Source organism: Lutra lutra, chromosome 16 (assembly GCF_902655055.1).
Source record: "Lutra lutra chromosome 16, mLutLut1.2, whole genome shotgun sequence".
NCBI classification, from domain to species: Eukaryota; Metazoa; Chordata; class Mammalia; order Carnivora; family Mustelidae; genus Lutra; species Lutra lutra.
Genome location: NC_062293.1, coordinates 16,185,955 through 16,204,460, shown reverse-complemented (window position 1 = coordinate 16,204,460; position 18,506 = coordinate 16,185,955). Strand labels below are relative to the sequence as shown.

The 18,506-nt window shown below is 34.9% G+C and overlaps 1 protein-coding gene across 7 annotated transcripts in view; it reads left to right on the top strand.

Moving 5' to 3' along the window:
- Nucleotides 1-18,506, top strand: part of EFCAB3 (EF-hand calcium binding domain 3) — a 249,031-nt gene that overhangs the window by 102,336 nt on the left and 128,189 nt on the right. For 6 of the 7 annotated variants that reach the window (XM_047708870.1, XM_047708871.1, XM_047708868.1 and 3 more), the window contains 7 exons: nt 4,513-4,566; nt 11,088-11,192; nt 11,811-11,864; nt 12,234-12,338; nt 14,582-14,635; nt 15,569-15,673; nt 17,258-17,311. In XM_047708870.1, the coding sequence (XP_047564826.1) occupies nt 4,513-4,566; nt 11,088-11,192; nt 11,811-11,864; nt 12,234-12,338; nt 14,582-14,635; nt 15,569-15,673; nt 17,258-17,311 (531 nt within the window). Of the gene's footprint in view, nt 1-4,512; nt 4,567-11,087; nt 11,193-11,810; nt 11,865-12,233; nt 12,339-14,581; nt 14,636-15,568; nt 15,674-17,257; nt 17,312-18,506 lie in introns of those variants that run through there. The other variant, XM_047708873.1, reaches the window with a different exon arrangement.

Below are 18,506 nucleotides of genomic sequence, written 5' to 3'. Positions count from 1 at the left end.
TGGAGTCTTTAGGATTTTCTACATTTAAGATCATATCATTCTGCAAACAAAGACAATTATGCTTCTTCCTTTCCTATTTGGATGTCTTCTTTTTTCTTGTCTGATTGCTCTGGCTTAGACTTCTAGTCCTATGTTGAATAGGAGTGGTGAGAATGGGCACTCTTGTTCATAGGCTTACTTTTTATATAGGCTTTTCTTTCTCCCTTCAAACTAGAGGGTTAAGTCAGTATTTTTTACTGAGATAGTAAAGCTAGATATTGTTTCATGAACCTTCATAATCAATTTTGTGTGTGTGTGTGTGTGTGTGTGTGTGTGTTTAGAGTTCTTAGTGTGACTTACAGTAAAAAATTTTGAAAATTACTGGCTTAGGGGTTCCTGGGTGGCTCAGTGGGTTAAGCCTCTGCTTTCAGCTCAGGTCATGATCTCAGGGTCCTGGGATGGAGCCCCGAGTCAGGCTCTCTGCTCAGCAGAAAGCCTGCTCCCCGCCCCCGCCCCCCGCCGCCCGCCTCTCTGCCTACTTGTGATCTCTCTCTGTCAAATAAATAAATAAAACCTGAAAAAAATCACTGGCTTAAATGATAGTAATATAACAGTTCTATTTTCAAAGTATTGTTCTTTCTACACTCTTCCTGGCTGACTCCAATTAACCATATGTATTTAAGATTTCAAATCTTTTATCTCAAACCTATACTTATTTCATGCATTTCGGGCTAGGACAGTGAGGTCTTTTTATGTAGCATAATGGGAGCAAGTATTTGATCAGATACTCTAAAATTCCAATTAGAGTAAGGAATAATAAAAGTGATATATATGTACTATGCATGTTTTCTTTCCATGAAAAAAAGGGACTACATTTTAACTTAATGTAGCCATACTCTTTGAAGATTTTCTTGTACAAAAATACTCCTTTATCATCTGAAATACACTCCCATTTTCAGTTTGGTTTTTTTTAGAATAAATTTTTTTTAATTTATTTTCAGCATAACGGTATTCATTGTTTTTTGTTTGTTTGTTTGTTTTTTAAGATTTTATTTATTTGACAGAGAGAGAGAAATCACAAGTAGGGAGAGAGGCAGGCAGAGAGAGAGGGGGAGGAAGCAGGCTCCCTGCGGGGCAGAGAGCCTGACCCGGGGCTCGATCCCAGGACCCTGGGATCATGACCTGAGCCGAAGGCAGAGGCTTTAACCCACTGAGCCACCCAGGCGCCCCGTATTCATTGTTTTTGTAACACCCAGTGCTCCATGCAGCTCCATGCTCCTCTCTGATACCCACCAACTGGTTCCCCCAAACTCCCACCCCCCCACCTCTTCAAACCCTTCAGATTGTTTTTCAGAGTCCATAGTCTCTCATGGTTCACCTCCCCTTCCAATTTCCCCCAGCTGCCTTCTCCTAACTCCCCATGTCCTCCATGCTATTTGTTATGCTCCACAAATAAGTGAAACCATATGATAATTGACTCAGCATAATCTCTTCCAGTCCCGTCCATGTTGCTACAAAAGTTGGGTATTCATCCTTTCTGATGGAGGCATAATACTCCATAGTGTATATGGACCACATCTTCCTTATCCATTCGTCCGTTGAAGGGCATCTTGGTTCTTTCCACAGTTTAGCGACCGTGGCCATTGCTGCTATAAACATTGGGGTACATATGGCCCTTCTTTTCACTACATCTCTATCTTTGGGGTAAATACCCAGTAGTGCAATGGCAGGGTCATAGGGAAGCTCTATTTTTAATTTCTTGAGGAATCTCCACACTGTTCTCCAAAGAGGCTGCACCAACTTGCATTCCCACCAACAGTGTAAGAGGGTTCCCCTTTCTCCACATCCCCTCCAACACACGTTGTTTCCTGTCTTGCTAATTTTGGCCATTCTAAGTGGTGTAAGGTGATATCTCAATGTGGTTTTAATTTGAATCTCCCTGATGGCTAGTGATGATGAACATTTTTTCATGTGTCTGATAGCCATTTGTATGTCTTCATTGGAGAAGTGTCTGTTCATATCTTCTGCCCATTTTTTGATATGATTGTCTGTTTTGTGTGTGTTGAGTTTGAGGAGTTCTTTATAGATCCTGGATATCAATCTTTTGTCTGTACTGTCATTTGCAAATATCTTCTCCCATTCCGTGGGTTGCCTCTTTGTTTTGTTGACTGTTTCCTTTGCTGTGCAGAAGCTTTTGATTTTGATGAAGTCCCAAAAGTTTATTTTGGCTTTTGTTTCCTTTGCCTTTGGAGACATATCTTGAAAGAAGTTGCTGTGGCTGATATCGAAGAGATTACTGCCTATGTTCTCCTCTAGGATTCTGATGGATTCCTGTCTCACGTTGAGGTCTTTTATCCATTTTGAGTTTAACTTTGTGTACGGTGTAAGAGAATGGTCGAGTTTCATTCTTCTACATATAGCTGCCCAGTTTTCCCAGCACCATTTATTGAAGAGACTGTCTTTTTTCCACTGTATATTTTTTCCTGTTTTGTTGAAGATTAACTGACCATAGAGTTGAGGGTCCATATCCGGGCTCTCTACTCTGTTCCACTGGTCTATGTGTCTGTTTTTATGCCAGTACCATGCTGTCTTGGTGATCACAGCTTTGTAGTAAAGCTTGAAATCAGGTAACGTGGTGCCCCCAGTTTTATTTTTGTTTTTCAACATTTCCTTAGAGATTCGGGGTCTCTTCTGGTTCCATACAAATTTTTGGATTATTTAAGTGGAGCAAAGTACTTTTTTTAGAAGTTGAGCAGAAATTTCTGTCAGAATCCATCTAGATTTTCATTCTTTCCCCAGTCTTTTTATAGTTATTTATCCACACCAAATTCAGCTTTACAATAAGCTTCTCAAATCATTCAAATTTGCTTTTATGGTAATAACTCCCTTTTCCATTTATAGTTCATCAGTTTGTATAATGATTAAATTATCAATTTAATAAGTACAACTCTTTATAAACAAACCTGGAAACAAACTCAACAACTCAACCCATAGGAACTCAAATGTGTTGGCTTACTAAAAGTATAGCTTACTAGATGTAACTTTAACATGCCATCAGCATCGGTATGAATATTTTACAGTAGAAATGATGAATATAGTTCAGGCCATCAGGGTAGTTAAGGGGAGGTCAATTAAGAGATCTCCTATATCAACAAATCTCTGTTGAGATATAGATTTCTCAATGGAAATCTGAATTCAACATATAAAAGGTAAACTATTTTCCCTGTTAAATTCCTAATTCTTTATTTTTTTTATTTTTCTGCCACTGTTATCCACCCACACTTACCCATGAAATAAATCAGAAATTTATCTTTAACTTCTCATGTTCCTTCATTTTTCCTCTTAAGAATATCCCCAATCTATCTCTGTCTTTGCTATGCTACTCTTTTTTTTTTTTTTTTTTTTTTTTTTTTTTTTTTTTTTTTTTGGCTATGCTACTCTTAAATCCTCATCATTCTTTGCTTACACTACTACAGAAGGCTCCTGACTAGTATAACACCCACTGGTCCCATTGCCTTAAATTCATTCTACACACACTCACAAGATGACTTCACTAGAGTGAAAATCTGACCTAGTAATTCTTCCAGTTAAAACCTTTCACTGACCCTTCACAACTTACATGCATTGAGTCTTACAATATGCCACAATGTTAGCACTTTTATGATAAATTAATTTATTCATTCATGTGACTACCTATTGAACACCTAACACCTAGCAGGCTCTGTTTCAGCCTTAGGAATACAGCCATAAATAAAACAAAATTAATGTAAATTTTGTGGAGCCAGGATTTTTACCTTTTTCTTTCACTGCTCTATTCCAGGCAGTCTAAATCCAAGGTCTAAAATGTTAGCTCCAACCAATCTCTTTCAACTCATCTTTCCACTCCCTACATGGCATTTTTTCCCTCAAGCAAAATTTAAAAGCTTTAGTTTACCACACACTGTGCTCTTCATTTCTCCTTTTCCTGGGATTCTTTGTCTTTCTCCAATGATAGAAAATAACATAATACCATAAACAATAGTTTTATTTTTATTAACATATAATGTATTATTTGTTTCAGGGGTACAGGTCTGTGATTGATCAGTCTTATGCAATTCACAGCACTCACCATAGCACATACCCTCCCCAGTGTCCATCACCTAGGCACCTCATTCCTCCTAATTCCTACCCATCCAGCAACCCTCAGTTTGTTTTCTGAGATTGAGTTTCTTATGGTTTAAACAATGGTTTTAAATGCATACCAGTCATGTGTTATCAACCATTCCTAGAGAAACATGGAATTAGAAATAGAATGAATCCAAAAGACTTGAGAGAACATTTTTCCTAAGATAGACTTTATGATTCAAAGAATCTTAGTGCCCCTGGAAGATAATGGAGCTATCTATTATTAAAATCCAAGAATTATAAATTTAAGAAGGACAAGATACAGTGAAAGCTTTCATCTGGGCTCTACTTCATAATTTAAATATTTTATGCTTTATGGGTTTTTTGGAGTTTGGATTACCAGTGTCTAAATTTTGTCTTAACTTACAGATAAAGGGAAGGTCAAACTAAATACATTGATGGAAGAATTGAGAACTGCTTTAGGTAAGTGAAAAATAACAATTCTTTACACTGTTTTAATGATATTTTCCACCATCCCTTTAGTCCCTTATTAATTTCACCATTTTAACCCTTATTAATTAAACATTTTCATTAATTAACATTAATTAAACATTTCTACCTGCTTAAAAATCTGTGATTTTTTTTTTATAATCTGTGCTTTTGCAACAGAGGTACTAGGTCTTTACATAAGACAGAAATTTTAAGATTTAGGTTATAACTGAGATACTATATGTAGCCATAATTATTTGAATAAGTCATCAACAATATAATTTCTTGGACAATTATATTAGCCTTACATATTATATGTAGTATTTTCCTCTAACATTATAAAGACATGCCTTTTATTATAAATAACAGACAATGTTATATTTTTAAATCTGATATTAACTCTGCATAATATAAGAGGTGACCTTAGGTCTTTGTTGTTCTCCTAGCAATGGAAGATGGCACTGTACAAACACATTTTGTTTTGTTTTTCATAATTTATATTCATTTGATAATGTTCTATTATAGCCATGGCAACAGCCTTTTCTTAATAATGTGGGAATATTTTTATTCTTCATTCCACCTTTTTTGATCTTCACTCAACCAAAAGCACAGGAGAGGTCATCAAGAACTGTCCAGACCTCACTATTATAGATTTTTCTTCAGAGGAGCTGACATCTGAATGTCAGGATAATTTCATCCTGGTTTTGTCTTTGAATCATTTATTTAATTATTTGTTCATACACTGGCTACACAGAAGCATTTAAGACTCTGAAAAGCAGACTTCAAATAGCTGTGAGACAAACAAAACTAGCTGAAGGTATTATAAGAAGGAAATGAAAAGCACTCTAGAATCATGGTCCAATATTTCTCAGGCCTGAAAGAAGACCAGTTCCTATAATGCCTTAAGTCTATTTTACATACCCAAGTTGTCTTTTCTTAGATAAGTTAGATCTGTAGTGTGGATCGAAATACAATATGCATTATTTAAAAAGGTGCACACCCTCCTGTAGTTGGTCAAAAAAAAATTCAAAGCAATTCTGTTGTTTATCTAGGAAATTTTAACTGGCTTATTGTACTGAATGATAGGGTATGAACTATATTATATGCTAAGTCAGTTACAAATTTTTTATTACTATGGATAAAATACATTATACTTAGGAATCTCTTCCACCAGATATTATTTATTTCCCCAGAAAAGTTTCTATCCCTTTGGACTAAGAAGACAAGATCCACTGAGAACATTGGAAAGCCATGCACACTTCATACACATAAATTTTCAATTAGCCCTACAGTAATTCTTTAAATTGATTTGCTAGTAAAAGACTGAGTTATAGAGTTAGGATTGTCCTAACTCTAGTGAAGTGATTGTCTCTAGTAAAACTTAAACCTCAATAAGTTATTGGTGGAAGTAAGGGAGATCATGATAGGCTAAGTCAGAAGTGTATAGTACTAAATAATGAAAAAAAAAAGATATGACAAAAATAATGAATAAAAATATGTGAAAAATATGCAAAGCACTGACAATCAGTGTTTTCTTATTCTCACGGTCTTGGATGGAAGCTCTCTACTTCATGCAGTTTTCCACTTGTTCTGAGGATCTTGGATCTTGGGTCAGCAGGTGACTTATATGAACCACCTGCTTCCTGGACACTCTGTGGAACCTCAATTTAAGTCTCTAATATAATTTTGCAATTCTGATAATGTCTCTTCCATTTTTCCAGAAGTTCTGGTGTTCAAATACATTGAAGTTTTAAATAATGGACAATTATTATTATACATTATACAATTATTACTATACCTTATATAATTCTTGTATAATCATGAATAATTACAAAAATGAAGAATATTGCCCTATAATTGAACAGATAAGATGGAATGCTCTAAATAGGTAGCAGGATATCCAAAGTTTGTTGGCCAGTATGAGTGCTATAGATTTTTGACGAAAGAGTGTTTCAACCCATCCAGAAAATAAACATAATATTATTAGTATATATTCATAACTCAGAGAGAAGCAACTATATAAAATCCATTTGGATATGCCCAGAGGGTTCCTTAGGGTGTGATTCTAATCCAGGGCTCAAAGTTACAGATTTTCCATAATTATTTTGATTTCAGATGAGGCATGAATTGGTGATACTCTCTAGTATAATATAAAATATCTTAATCAGTGTTTAATAATGTGGAAAATTTGTTCCTATAGTGATGGGTTGTTTTATGTAAGATTCTGGTAAATGTCAATTTGAAATATTATCTGATGCAACCAGGTAGCAATCTTGGCTTTGCCAGATCTTACCCTTATGGATATTATAACCTGACCATTCCAATTATTTCTTTACAAAATTGAGGTCAAATTTTGTGCTTCTATAATGGAGTCTTTGACTCTGATCCTATACTTGGTTTTCCTATCTTTAAAAGGTCCTTCAAAAAGAATGTTAATTTTTTAAAAATGAGAAGATGAACCACAGGCTGGCAGGAAATATTTGCAAAACACATATCTGATAAGGGGCTTATATCAAAAATATTCAAAGAATTCTTAAAACTCAACAATGAGGGGCGCCTGGGTGGCTCAGTGGGTTAGGCCGCTGCCTTCGGCTCAGGTCATGATCTCAGAGTCCTGGGATTGAGCCCCACATCAGGCTCTCTGCTCAGCGGGGAGCCTGCTTCCTCCTCTCTCTCTGCCTGCCTCTCTGCCTGCTTGTGATCTCTCTGTCAAATAAATAAATAAAATCTTTAAAAAAAAAAAAAACTCAACAATGAGGAAACAAGCTAATTAAAAAGTGAGCAAAAGCTCTGAATATTCACCTCACCAAAGAAGATATACAGATAGCGGATAAGGATATGAAAAGATGTTCAACATCACATGTCATTAGAGAATTGCAAATTAAAATAACGAGGGAACACTACACACCTATTAAAATGGCCAGCAAGAGGAATGCAAAATGGTACAGTTACTTTGGAAGACAATTTGGCAGTTTCTTACAAGGCTAAACCTACTCTTTTCATAAGAACCAATAACCACAAATTAGGTATTTACCCAAATAAGTTGAAAACATGTGAACACAAAATCTGTACACAAATATTTGTAGCAGCTTTATTTATAATTGCCAAAATTTTCAAGCAAATAAGATGTCCTTGAATAGAAGAATGGATAAACAAACTGTGATATATCCATATAATGAAATATTATTCAGTGATAAAAAGAAATGAGCTATCAATCTGGGGAAAGATGTGGAAAAGTCAGTGATTGCCAGGAGTTTAGGGGGGTGGCATAGGGAGGCATAGGGAGACGAGATATAAGGGCCACAACAGAACTGTAGGTCAGTGAAATTATTCCGTATGTTACCGTAATGGTGACTACATAACATATTGCATTTGTCAAAACCCATACTACTATATGATACAAAGAGCGAACACCAAGGACATAGCTTGGATCAGTAAGAAAAAAAGATATAGGAAGCTTCTAGAAGAATCCATGTGCAGACTTCCTATGCTCTCCTTCTTATGAGGGGTTACACGTAACATACCTTATTTCCAGCAGCAAAGATGTAGTTACACACGGATGCCCTGGGAAGCCTGTTGGAGTCTCAGTCCCCAAGGTTTTTTATTTAGGGCTATTCACATAGGCACCCCCTGCCTATCAGCTATCAATATACCAGACTCCCGGAAGAAAAACAGGTATTCACCAGAAATCACATTGTTTACACAAGTTTAGGCACAGTGAACTAGCATTTTCAGTTGGTATTAGAGGAAACATTCTGAAATCCAAGTTCCCAGATACCAGCCAAGTATGAATAACAAGCAGGCTCTTCTAAAGGTAGTAGCCTCAGGCCTGCTATGTTAACTCTTTTCTGCATAGTCTATTTAGTAAGATCTGCTGAAGCATTATCTCTAGTCATTATACCATCTGTTTTACTGTGGGCTTTTTTACCTTTAAGACAGCATTTCTTTGACCAGAATCAAAGCACCAAGTAATAATTACTATAAAAGTATATCACCTATCATTTAGTGTTACCAATTTGAAATCTCTAGAAAGGGTCATTTTTCAGTCACTTGAACCAACCTTGTATCTGAAGGACTTATATCTTTCAAGAAAAACTAAACTAATTATTGCATCTTTAACCTACTATGGTCCCTTTTCACTATTAAGACAAGACCCATCAATGAATAATATTAAGTTAGTGTGGTACTCAAATACCCAAAAGATCTGTTTAAGACATGGACACTTATTGAAATACAGAAATACAATTATGGAAATTATAATTATAGAAGTAGAAATTTTCATAGGCTAAAGGAAATAGAGTCACTGATTGAGAGTATTATACCAATGGATAATAGTATGGGGAGAAAGTAGCAATATTCCATAATTAGTAACTAATTGGTAAAAAAAAAACTGGATATTTTTCAGTTAACAATAGAGATTGTAATTCTATATAGTATCCTCAGATTTATTTTTTTTTAAGATTTTATTTATTTATTTGACAGACAGAGATCACAAGTAGGCAGAGAGGCAGGCAGAGAGAGAGGTGGAGGCAGGCTCCCTGGGGAGCAGAGAGCCCGATACGGGGCTCGATCCCAGGACCCTGGGATCATGACCTGAGCCGAAGGCAGTGGCTTAACCCACTGAGCCACCCAGGTGCCCCAGTATCCTCAGATTTAAATGGGATCTTAAGATTGAAGAAGCTTTGCCTAGCAATTTAGAAACTGTAATTGCTCTGAAGCAAGAAGGATATAGTCAAGGCTACTGATTTAAGGGATAAGCTATAATAAGCAATGGGTCTTTTATTTATTTTTTAATTAAAAAAAATTTTTTATTAACACATAATATATTATTTGCCCCAGGGGTACAGGTCTGTGAATCATCAGGCTTACACATTTCACAGCACTCACCATAGCACATACCCTCCCCAATGTCCACAACCCATCCACCCTATCCCTCCCACCCACACCCCAGCAACCCTCAGTTTGTTTCGGGGAGATTAAGAATCTCTTGCAATGAGTCTTTTAATGAATACTATTGATACACTGTGTTAATGCTTCTGAAGCTTGGCCTAACCTCATGCACATCAGAATGAATCAGTCTGGGGTGCCTGGGTGGCTCAGTGGGTTGAAGCCTCTGCCTTCAGCTTGGGTCATGATCCAGGGTCCTGGGATGGAGCCCCACATCGGGCTCTCTGCTCAGCAGGGAGCCTGCTTCCCCCTCTCTCTCTGCCTACTTGTGATCTCTGTCTGTCAAATAAATAAATAAAATCTTTAAAAAAAAAAAAGAGTGAATCAGTCTGACTCCTGTCTTGAAGGATACTCTTCTCAAAACAAAGAATTTCACGTAAAGAGCAGTTCATAGTTTAAAATTATTAAATATATATGGAAATGAAACACTATGAGTAAGATACCTGTCATGAACAACCTTTAGCAAAATCAGATCAGTGAAGATTTTAGATTTTGAAATTATCAGACCAAAAATTATTAAATAAGCATGCTTAATATAATTTAATAATTAAAAGAGAGGCTTGAGTACATTTGAGTAAAGAGGAAGCAGATTTGATAAAGAACCAAATAGACTTTGAGAAATGAAAATAGTAAAAATTTAAAACACTTGAAGATTTTAACAGTAATTTATAAACAGCTGAAGAAACAACTAAGGAACTTACAATGCATATAGCACAGAAAGACAAAGAAATGTGAAATATGAAAGAGAGGTTATGAGACACCAAGGATAGATAAGAAAATCTAACATATATCTAGAATTCCAGGAAGAAAAGATAAAGAGAGCAAGACAGAGGCAATATTTGAAAAGAACTTTCCAGAACAGATAAATAGTGTCAATCTAAAGAAGCTAAGTGACCCCTAAGCAGAATAAATAAAAAGAAATATCCATACTAGACATATATATTTGAAATATGCAATATACCTAATTTATTGATTGAAAGTTTAGGATTCTAGACAGTAAGCTTTCAGAGATTCACTTTCCACTGATTTAAACCAAAAGACTTAATTAAACCAAAATTGTTTTTCCTTTCTAAAGTTACAAAAGTATAAAACTATTTATAATAATCAAAAGATTATTTACCATAAAAATAATATAAAACAAAAATTATTGGGGAAGCCCAAGGCCCTATTTTTGGAACAATTTCTAATAAGCATCAACTATGTACATTTATATGTATATTATATTCATATAAGCATATAATCTATGTACCTATCTAGACTTATGTGCCTAATATTCTACTGCTCCTAACATTATTATAATTTCAAACTATCAGGAAAACTACCTCCATTTCTATTTTGTGAAGGAAAGTCCCAAATTATTATTTGTTTTATTTTTTTATGTATTTATATAATCATTCAAGGTGATAATTTTATGTTTGTTATAGAATATATGATTTTTAACTACCCATGAAGTTGTCTTAATGGCACATAAGTGAAAATATTGCTAGTTAACAGCATTTGATTGTAATAACTCACTACTTTTGTGTTCTTCCCAAATTCTTCTTTGTCACAATTTCTGTCTTTTCTAGGTGAGCAGATTGATGTCAGTGATGTATATGATGTTCTGAAAGACATGAAAGTGGAAGTCACAGACAAGGAATACTTTAATTTTGTAAAAACTCTACCACTTGATGGTAAGGATTTAAAATATACTGTGTATACTTCAAGGAGCTTTAGAGTGCTTGACTGTAGGATTTTCTTCTAAAATGATACCAGATTGTTACCAGGTTGTTTTGTTTTCTTTTTTTAAAAAAATCATTTTTTAAAACTTTTTTTTCTAGAATGCAACTTTCTTTTTAATTATTTGATTTTTGCCAAAGAAAATTTGGGTCATTTAGTTTTTATTATGGTGGGCAATAGCTCTCTCACTTAATCCTGCCAATAACATATATGTATTGTTGTTCTTGGTTCCGTTAATACTCCTGAGAGTGGAAAGATGTAAAAATGGAAGAATAAAGAGTGTAAGGAAAGAAACCAGCAATAAACATAAATCAAATGAGATATATGCTTTATAAGTTTTAAGCCATAATCCTTGCCTTTAATGCAAGAGTGAATAAATTTGCCTCATTAAAATCTTTCTCCAAAGAAACTTTGTTACTATTTGAGAATAAACCAGGTAAATTTCAGAAAAATTATTAACAAGTCCATCTTTTTGAAATTATGGAGTTAGGGAAAGAATTGTAGGATATTTATTGTTTCAGTGAATCTCCCTTACTATTTTTCTCTCACCTGAATTATGCCTTTTCTTACAGCTGAAGGAAAGGTGTACCAAAAAAGGTTGCTGGATGGTGTGAAGACTCTTAAAAGTGAGTGAGAAATATAATGAGAAAGCAGATAAATCTGAGATATTCTCTTATTTTTCATATACATTATTTTTATTACATTAAAAATTTTATGTATGTATTTTCTAATATTTATGGATATGTTATATGTTCCATAAATCCCTGGAAAATTACCCAGCCCTTTTAGAACTCATACTATGTTGATATGAACAAAAGATACAATCAAACAGTGAGACTCTACATCCAGTTTTAATGCTGATCCTTCTTGTATGCTTGGCTAGGTCTTACTGGGCTTTAATGTCTTCATGTGTAAAGTTAGAACCATAATATACATGAACTAATAAGGAATTTTTCCACATCCTGGTTGTTTTTATGATCTTTGTCTCTCCTAAGGAGGAAAGGTTGATATGAATAACCTGGACACATTTCTGAAAAATATGGGGATTGAGCTTTCACATAAAGAACTTGAAGATTTTTCACAAAACCTACCAGTTGATGGTGAGCATTGTACATAAAAATATATTCCCTTTAGGACAGCTTGGGTTTGAGAGTATCAATAGAACAATGATAGTATTTAGTACCAACAGGATATTTTTTAAAGATTTTATTCATTTATTTGAGAGAGAGCACAAACTGGGGGGAGGGTCCTGAGGAGGGGAAGAAGCAAGCTCCCCGCTGAGCAAGGAGCCCGACTTACGGCTCAATCCCAACACACCCGGATCATGACCAGAGCTGAAGGCAGCCGCTTAAATGGCTGAACCACCCAGACACCCCCTCAACAGAACAATTTTATTTTTTTTTAAAGATTTTATTTATTTATTTGACAGAGAGAAATCACAAGTAGGCAGAGAGGCAGGCAGAGAGAGAGGAGGAAGCAGGCTCCCTGCTGAGCAGAAAGCCCGATGTGGGGCTCGAACCCAGGACCTGGGATCATGACCTGAGCCGAAGGCAGCGGCTTAACCCACTGAGCCACCCAGGCGCCCCAACAGAACAATTTTAAAAGCATGTAGCTGAATGTAGGTCTCAAATGAAAGCACATCAGATTCTTCATTAACAGAGTATTCTATGAATAATGAAAATTAGAGTTCTGACAAACTATTCATAGGTCAAAGCATGAAGAAGAAAAGGAAAATAGAATGTGACACATTTAAAAGAAACATTAAACAGTGAGTAAGAGAACAGTCTATGATGAAGAATGATTAGACTTGGTTGTTCAGATATAGTCAGAAAGACTAGAAAGGGATAGAGGGAAACACAATAAGAATTTCAAGAGATATAATTGTGGATATGGAGTAAAATAATATTATTATAATAAGGTATTATGTATAACATGAGATTAAGATGTTAATTATATTAATAAATGAACATTTTTCCAAAGTAAAAGAAGTAAATCACCAATATTGATCAAAGAAGAAGTGAAAAATATGCATAGGCCAATAATGACAGTTGAAAAAAACTATCAAATAATTACATCTGTCAATTTCCCACCACCACCCACCACTCTAACAAAGGGTAATAGGCCCAGAGAGTTTTAAGAATAAATTCTTTCAAATATTTAAGGAACTGTTTGCTTTAATGCTTACTGATCCAGAGGACTCCAGTTTAAGATGATAAAGAAACCAAAATCTGTCTAGTTTTTCTTTCCTCTAATATCTAACAAAGTGAACAACAAGAACAAAAAAGTAAAAAATCAGCAAAGGAAATTCAGCATCAATCAAATAATAAAAGGAGGCCAGCCTAATGCCGTAAATGTTTAATGAGGACAACTAAGGAGATAAAAGATTTTTTTAGTAGAAACAGTAGTATAACACAGACTCCTCTTAGCCTTTCTCCTCCCTCAGAAATTAACCTGGTAAAATCTAGAGGTTTCTCACGAAAATGCCCAGATCTAGAGTGAAGCAAATTGGATAGATAACTTCTCTCTCTCTCTCTCTCTAAAAAAACTAGTATATATGGATAATTCACAAAGTGAACCAACATAAGAATATCAAATATCTTTAAAATAGAGAATATAGCAAATAAAAATTTTTAATCAAATCTATTTTAAGGAAAAAAAGAAAAGTTTTCTAAAATGAAGAAGTGAAGGCAAGTCAAAGACACAACACCAGTTCCAGAAAATGTTGATCCAGAATATTGTACAGTGAAGTAATTCTTAGTTTACTTATTGAGGAAAAATAGGAATTCTTAAAACATACAGATGTTAGAAAGCACGTAATAGATTGGGAGGGGAGGCAATAGGTTTCCAAACCAACATTTAATTCCAGAAAAGAATGGAATAATGTCTACAAATTTGAAAAAGAAAGTGTGGCAAAGAAAATTATATACAGCTAAGATGTCATTCAAATATGAAGACAAGGGATACCTGGGTGGCTCAGTCAGCTAAGCGTCTGACTCTTGGTTCGGCTCAGGTCATGATCTGAGGGTCATGGGACCAAGCCCTGCATGGGGCTCTCTGCTTGGCAGGGAACTTATTTCTCCCTCTCCCTCTGCCTGCTGCTCCCCCTGCTTCTGCTCTCTCTCTCCCTCTCTCTCTGTCAAGTAAATAAATAAAATCCTTTAAAAAATAAAATAAATAAAAAATTAAAAACTTATCCTTATACCTAAGTAAGTATGATGAAAAATTAATAGTCTAGAACTAAAATTCAAGATGATATCAACATTCTAGTTGGGGACAGGTGTCATAGGTAGAGAAAAAAGAAGGAACAGTCTCATTCTTTGTCTTTGACTGCTCTGTTTTACAGTTGATGGGAAGGTTGATCTGGAAAATGTGACACTGAAAATGAAAGATTTTACAGGTGAGTTTCTATAACACTGAAACCCTAATGCCTCATAATAAATTATATTTTAAATGTTACTGTCCCAGTAGTCTATTGGTCATATTAATTTTACCATCTTACCCAGTTATTGTAAAATATTTCTGCCTGATAAAATCCATTTGATCTTGAATTATCTGTTTTTTATTTAATTTTATTTTTTTTATTTTCAGCATTGAATTATCTGTTTTAAAAATAAACTACAGAACTTGTTTTGATAACAAGTCCTATATACTGTAGAGTTGTTTTTCTCATATATGTATATATGTCTTTGCCTACATGTAAATAGCTAAATTTTAGGTAAGCATATGAATAAATAAGGTAAAGTTTTGTAAAGCTCAAGATTATGTGGATTTTGTGAACAATCAATTCCATAAGTCAGTATAAGATCTCTTGCCATAATTATTTCTCTTGGCAATTCATTATCCAATTTGGTAACTAGATTTTATTCTACACATTATCCCCCAAATTATGAGAGACTTTCTTGTATTGATAATTTAGGAACGAGTCTGTTTTGACTTCTAATGATACACTATTTCTACATCCCATTTTACCTTTGCTCTTTAACCCAAATTGAGAATGATGCAATAAAAGCTGTTTTTTTTTAAGATTTTATTTATTTATTTGAGAGACAGAGATCACAACTAGGCAGAGAAGCAGGCAGAGAGAAGGAAGCAGGCTCCCTGCTGAGCAGAGAGCCCGATGCAAGGCTCTATCCCAGGACCCTGGGACCATGACCTGAGCCGAAGGCAGAGGCTCCACCCACTGAGCCACCCAGGTGCCCCAATAAAAGCTATTTTAAGTATATTTTAAAAATACATATCATATAGGTCAAGAACTTGGAAGTTTTGAACCTCCATAATATTGAGTTATTAATTTCTAAAATTTTCACCTATAAACACTTTATTTTCAAAGGAGAAAAGGTTGATGCCACTGATCTAAAAAACATTCTTGGAGACATGGGGATAGAAGTCAATGATAAGGAATGTCTTGATCTACAAAAATCACTACCAGTTGATGGTGAGCTGCATCTACAACCTCCAGAAAGTTTGGTTTTAAGGTTTTGCTTGTGATGTTTATACTTTAAAGTGACATATGTTCAGGCACCTGTCCTTCAGCTCTTGCTTCTGTGTAAACAGTCTGTTACTCTGTGCCAAATCAAGTACAAAATCCAGCTGTCAAAAGAATCCTTTTCCACAAAATCAGTGTTAGAGAAAGATGTTACTAATGATTTTGAAAGGGAGAGGAAAGAAGGATTTATATCTTGTCTCTCTCAGTAACATTGCAGAAGTCCTCATAAATTCCTGTTCTCTCCCAGAGTCATTTTTCCTTGCATTGCCTCTGGAGATTCCCTTTTCCTTATCCTTAACCCTCCCAGAGCTAAACTCTGAAAACGCCTCCCTCTGTCATGCTCAATTTATTTTTTTAATCAAGTTTTTATTTTATTTTATTTTATAAATATTTAATAAAATATAATTTATTTTATTTTAATTCCAATGCTGCTAACATAGTGTCATATAATATGTACATATATAGTACAATATAGTCATTCAACAATTCCTTATATCACCCAGTGTACTTCTTTTTTTTTTTCTTACGATTGTATTTATTTATTAGAGAAAGAGAGAGAGCATAAACAGGGAAAGGAGCAGAGGGAAAAGAATAAGACTCCCTGCTGAGTAAGAGCCCAGCACAGGGCTCAATCCCAGGACCCCAAGTTCATGACCTTAACTGACTGAGTGACCCAGGTGCCCACAAGTATGCTTCTTAATCCCCATCACCTATTTCACCCATCACCCCACCTACAGCAGGTTCTCTGTAGTTAAGAGTCTGTTTCCTATTTTTTTTCTCTCTCTCTCTCTTTTTTTTCCTTTGCTTGTTTTAGTTCTTAAATTCCACAGATGAGTGAGATCATATGGTATTTGTCTTTCTCTGACTGACTTATTTCACTTAGCATAATACTCTCTAGCCCCATCCATGCCATTGCAAATGGCAACATTTCATTATTTTTTATGGCTGAATAATATTATACTCATATAATAAACATATATATTCCATATATATATAATATAGTATACATATATACCACATCTTCTTTATCCATTTATCTATCACTACATACTTGGGCAGCTTCCATAATTTGGCTATTATAAATAATGCTGCTATAAACATGGGGGTGCATGATTCCCTTTGAATTAGTGGTTTTATATTGGGGGTGTGAATAGTGGATGGATTACTGGATCTAGTAACAATAACAGCTAACATTTGTTGAGACCTAATGATGTGCCAAGTTTGTCTTCACCTCACAAGTGATGGCACCTTATGCCCATTTTATAGTAGAGGAAATTGTGGTACAGAAAGGCCACAGTTTCTTCCTTAAGGCCACAAAGCTAGGCAGCAGCAGAACAAGAATTTGAACCCAAGCTTTACCTCTACGCTATGTATCACTCTGTACCATAGTGAGAAATTTTTAATTGCTTAACTTCATCGTGATTTGAAGGTGAAAGTGGATGGATTTCTAAAGTTAGTCACACAAAGGAAACTCTGACCCTTATATTCTATTTGTGACTCATTCTGTGTCCCGAACTGTGCCTTTTCTTACAGATGATAAGAAAGTTTTTCAGAACAGATTGCTATCCGATTTGAAGTCCTTCAAAGGTGGGTAAGAAATATAATGAGAAAGTATAGAAGAGATTTTTAATCTCGTATTTGTATTTTTTCCTAGTTATTAGATCATGATTCCTCTGCCATTCCTTCTATATATTAATCTTAAATCTTAAATCTTCTATATATTAATCTTAAAAATTTTTTTTTGGTGCTATATACACTTGATCCCAGTGTGAGACTCAAAGGAATCAGTCCTAAGGATCTCCACAATTGTCTTTCTATGTCTTTCTATGTCTTTTGGATAGGTCCAATTAGACTATTAACCTTTACAGTGCTGAAAATAAGCATCATAATGCTCAGCTGTGAACTGGTAGTTTTCTTCTATTTTTTCTTTTTTTTTCTTTTTTTTTTTTTTTAAGAGAGTGTCGGGGGAAGGGAGAAGGAGAGGGAGAGAGACAATCCTAAGCAGGCTCCATGACCAGTATGGAGCCCAATGAGGGGCTCAATCTCATCACCCTGAGATCACAACTGAGCCAAAATAGAGTCAGACACTTAACTGACTGAGCCATCCAGGCGTCCCTCTTCTATTTTTTTTCAATATATAGGTGCTATATGCCCACTAAATATAAATTAAAGAAAAAATAATCATCTATAACCCTACTATCTAATCATTACCATTCTTAATATTCTGAAGCCCTACATAATTAAACTAGCAATAATCTCATCAAGTCAGAAGTGCTCTGAAATCCCACTGGAAGGCTCTGTAAAAGACACCAACATACCAGTCTTGATAAGTCAAACATAGTCACTTTTTCTTGCAGTGATGGAATACACTGTTATCCCTATAGTTAAGCAATTAGTTAAGCAATTAACCTAATTTATCTAAGGGCCACAATATTAAAGCTACATCCAATATTAGAATCACATTGACTTAAAATAGTTACAATACAATAGGTTTCGGGGAAATGAATGCACGTGATGGAATAATAAACCAATGTTGTCCATCTGAGATTCACTCTATTTATGTGCTTGCTGACTGTGGAATGTCAGAGAGCGTCACATGCATTGTTTACATTATTCATGTATGTATATTTTTACTGGGCATACGATTTTAATTCATATATATTAAATGACCTCATGATACAACTTCACCCTATAAAATAACATTTTTTTCCTGTGCAATCACCTTCTGTAATAGCTATGGCTATGTCATTTTCTGTGGAATGAAGATATAATGGTTTACTTA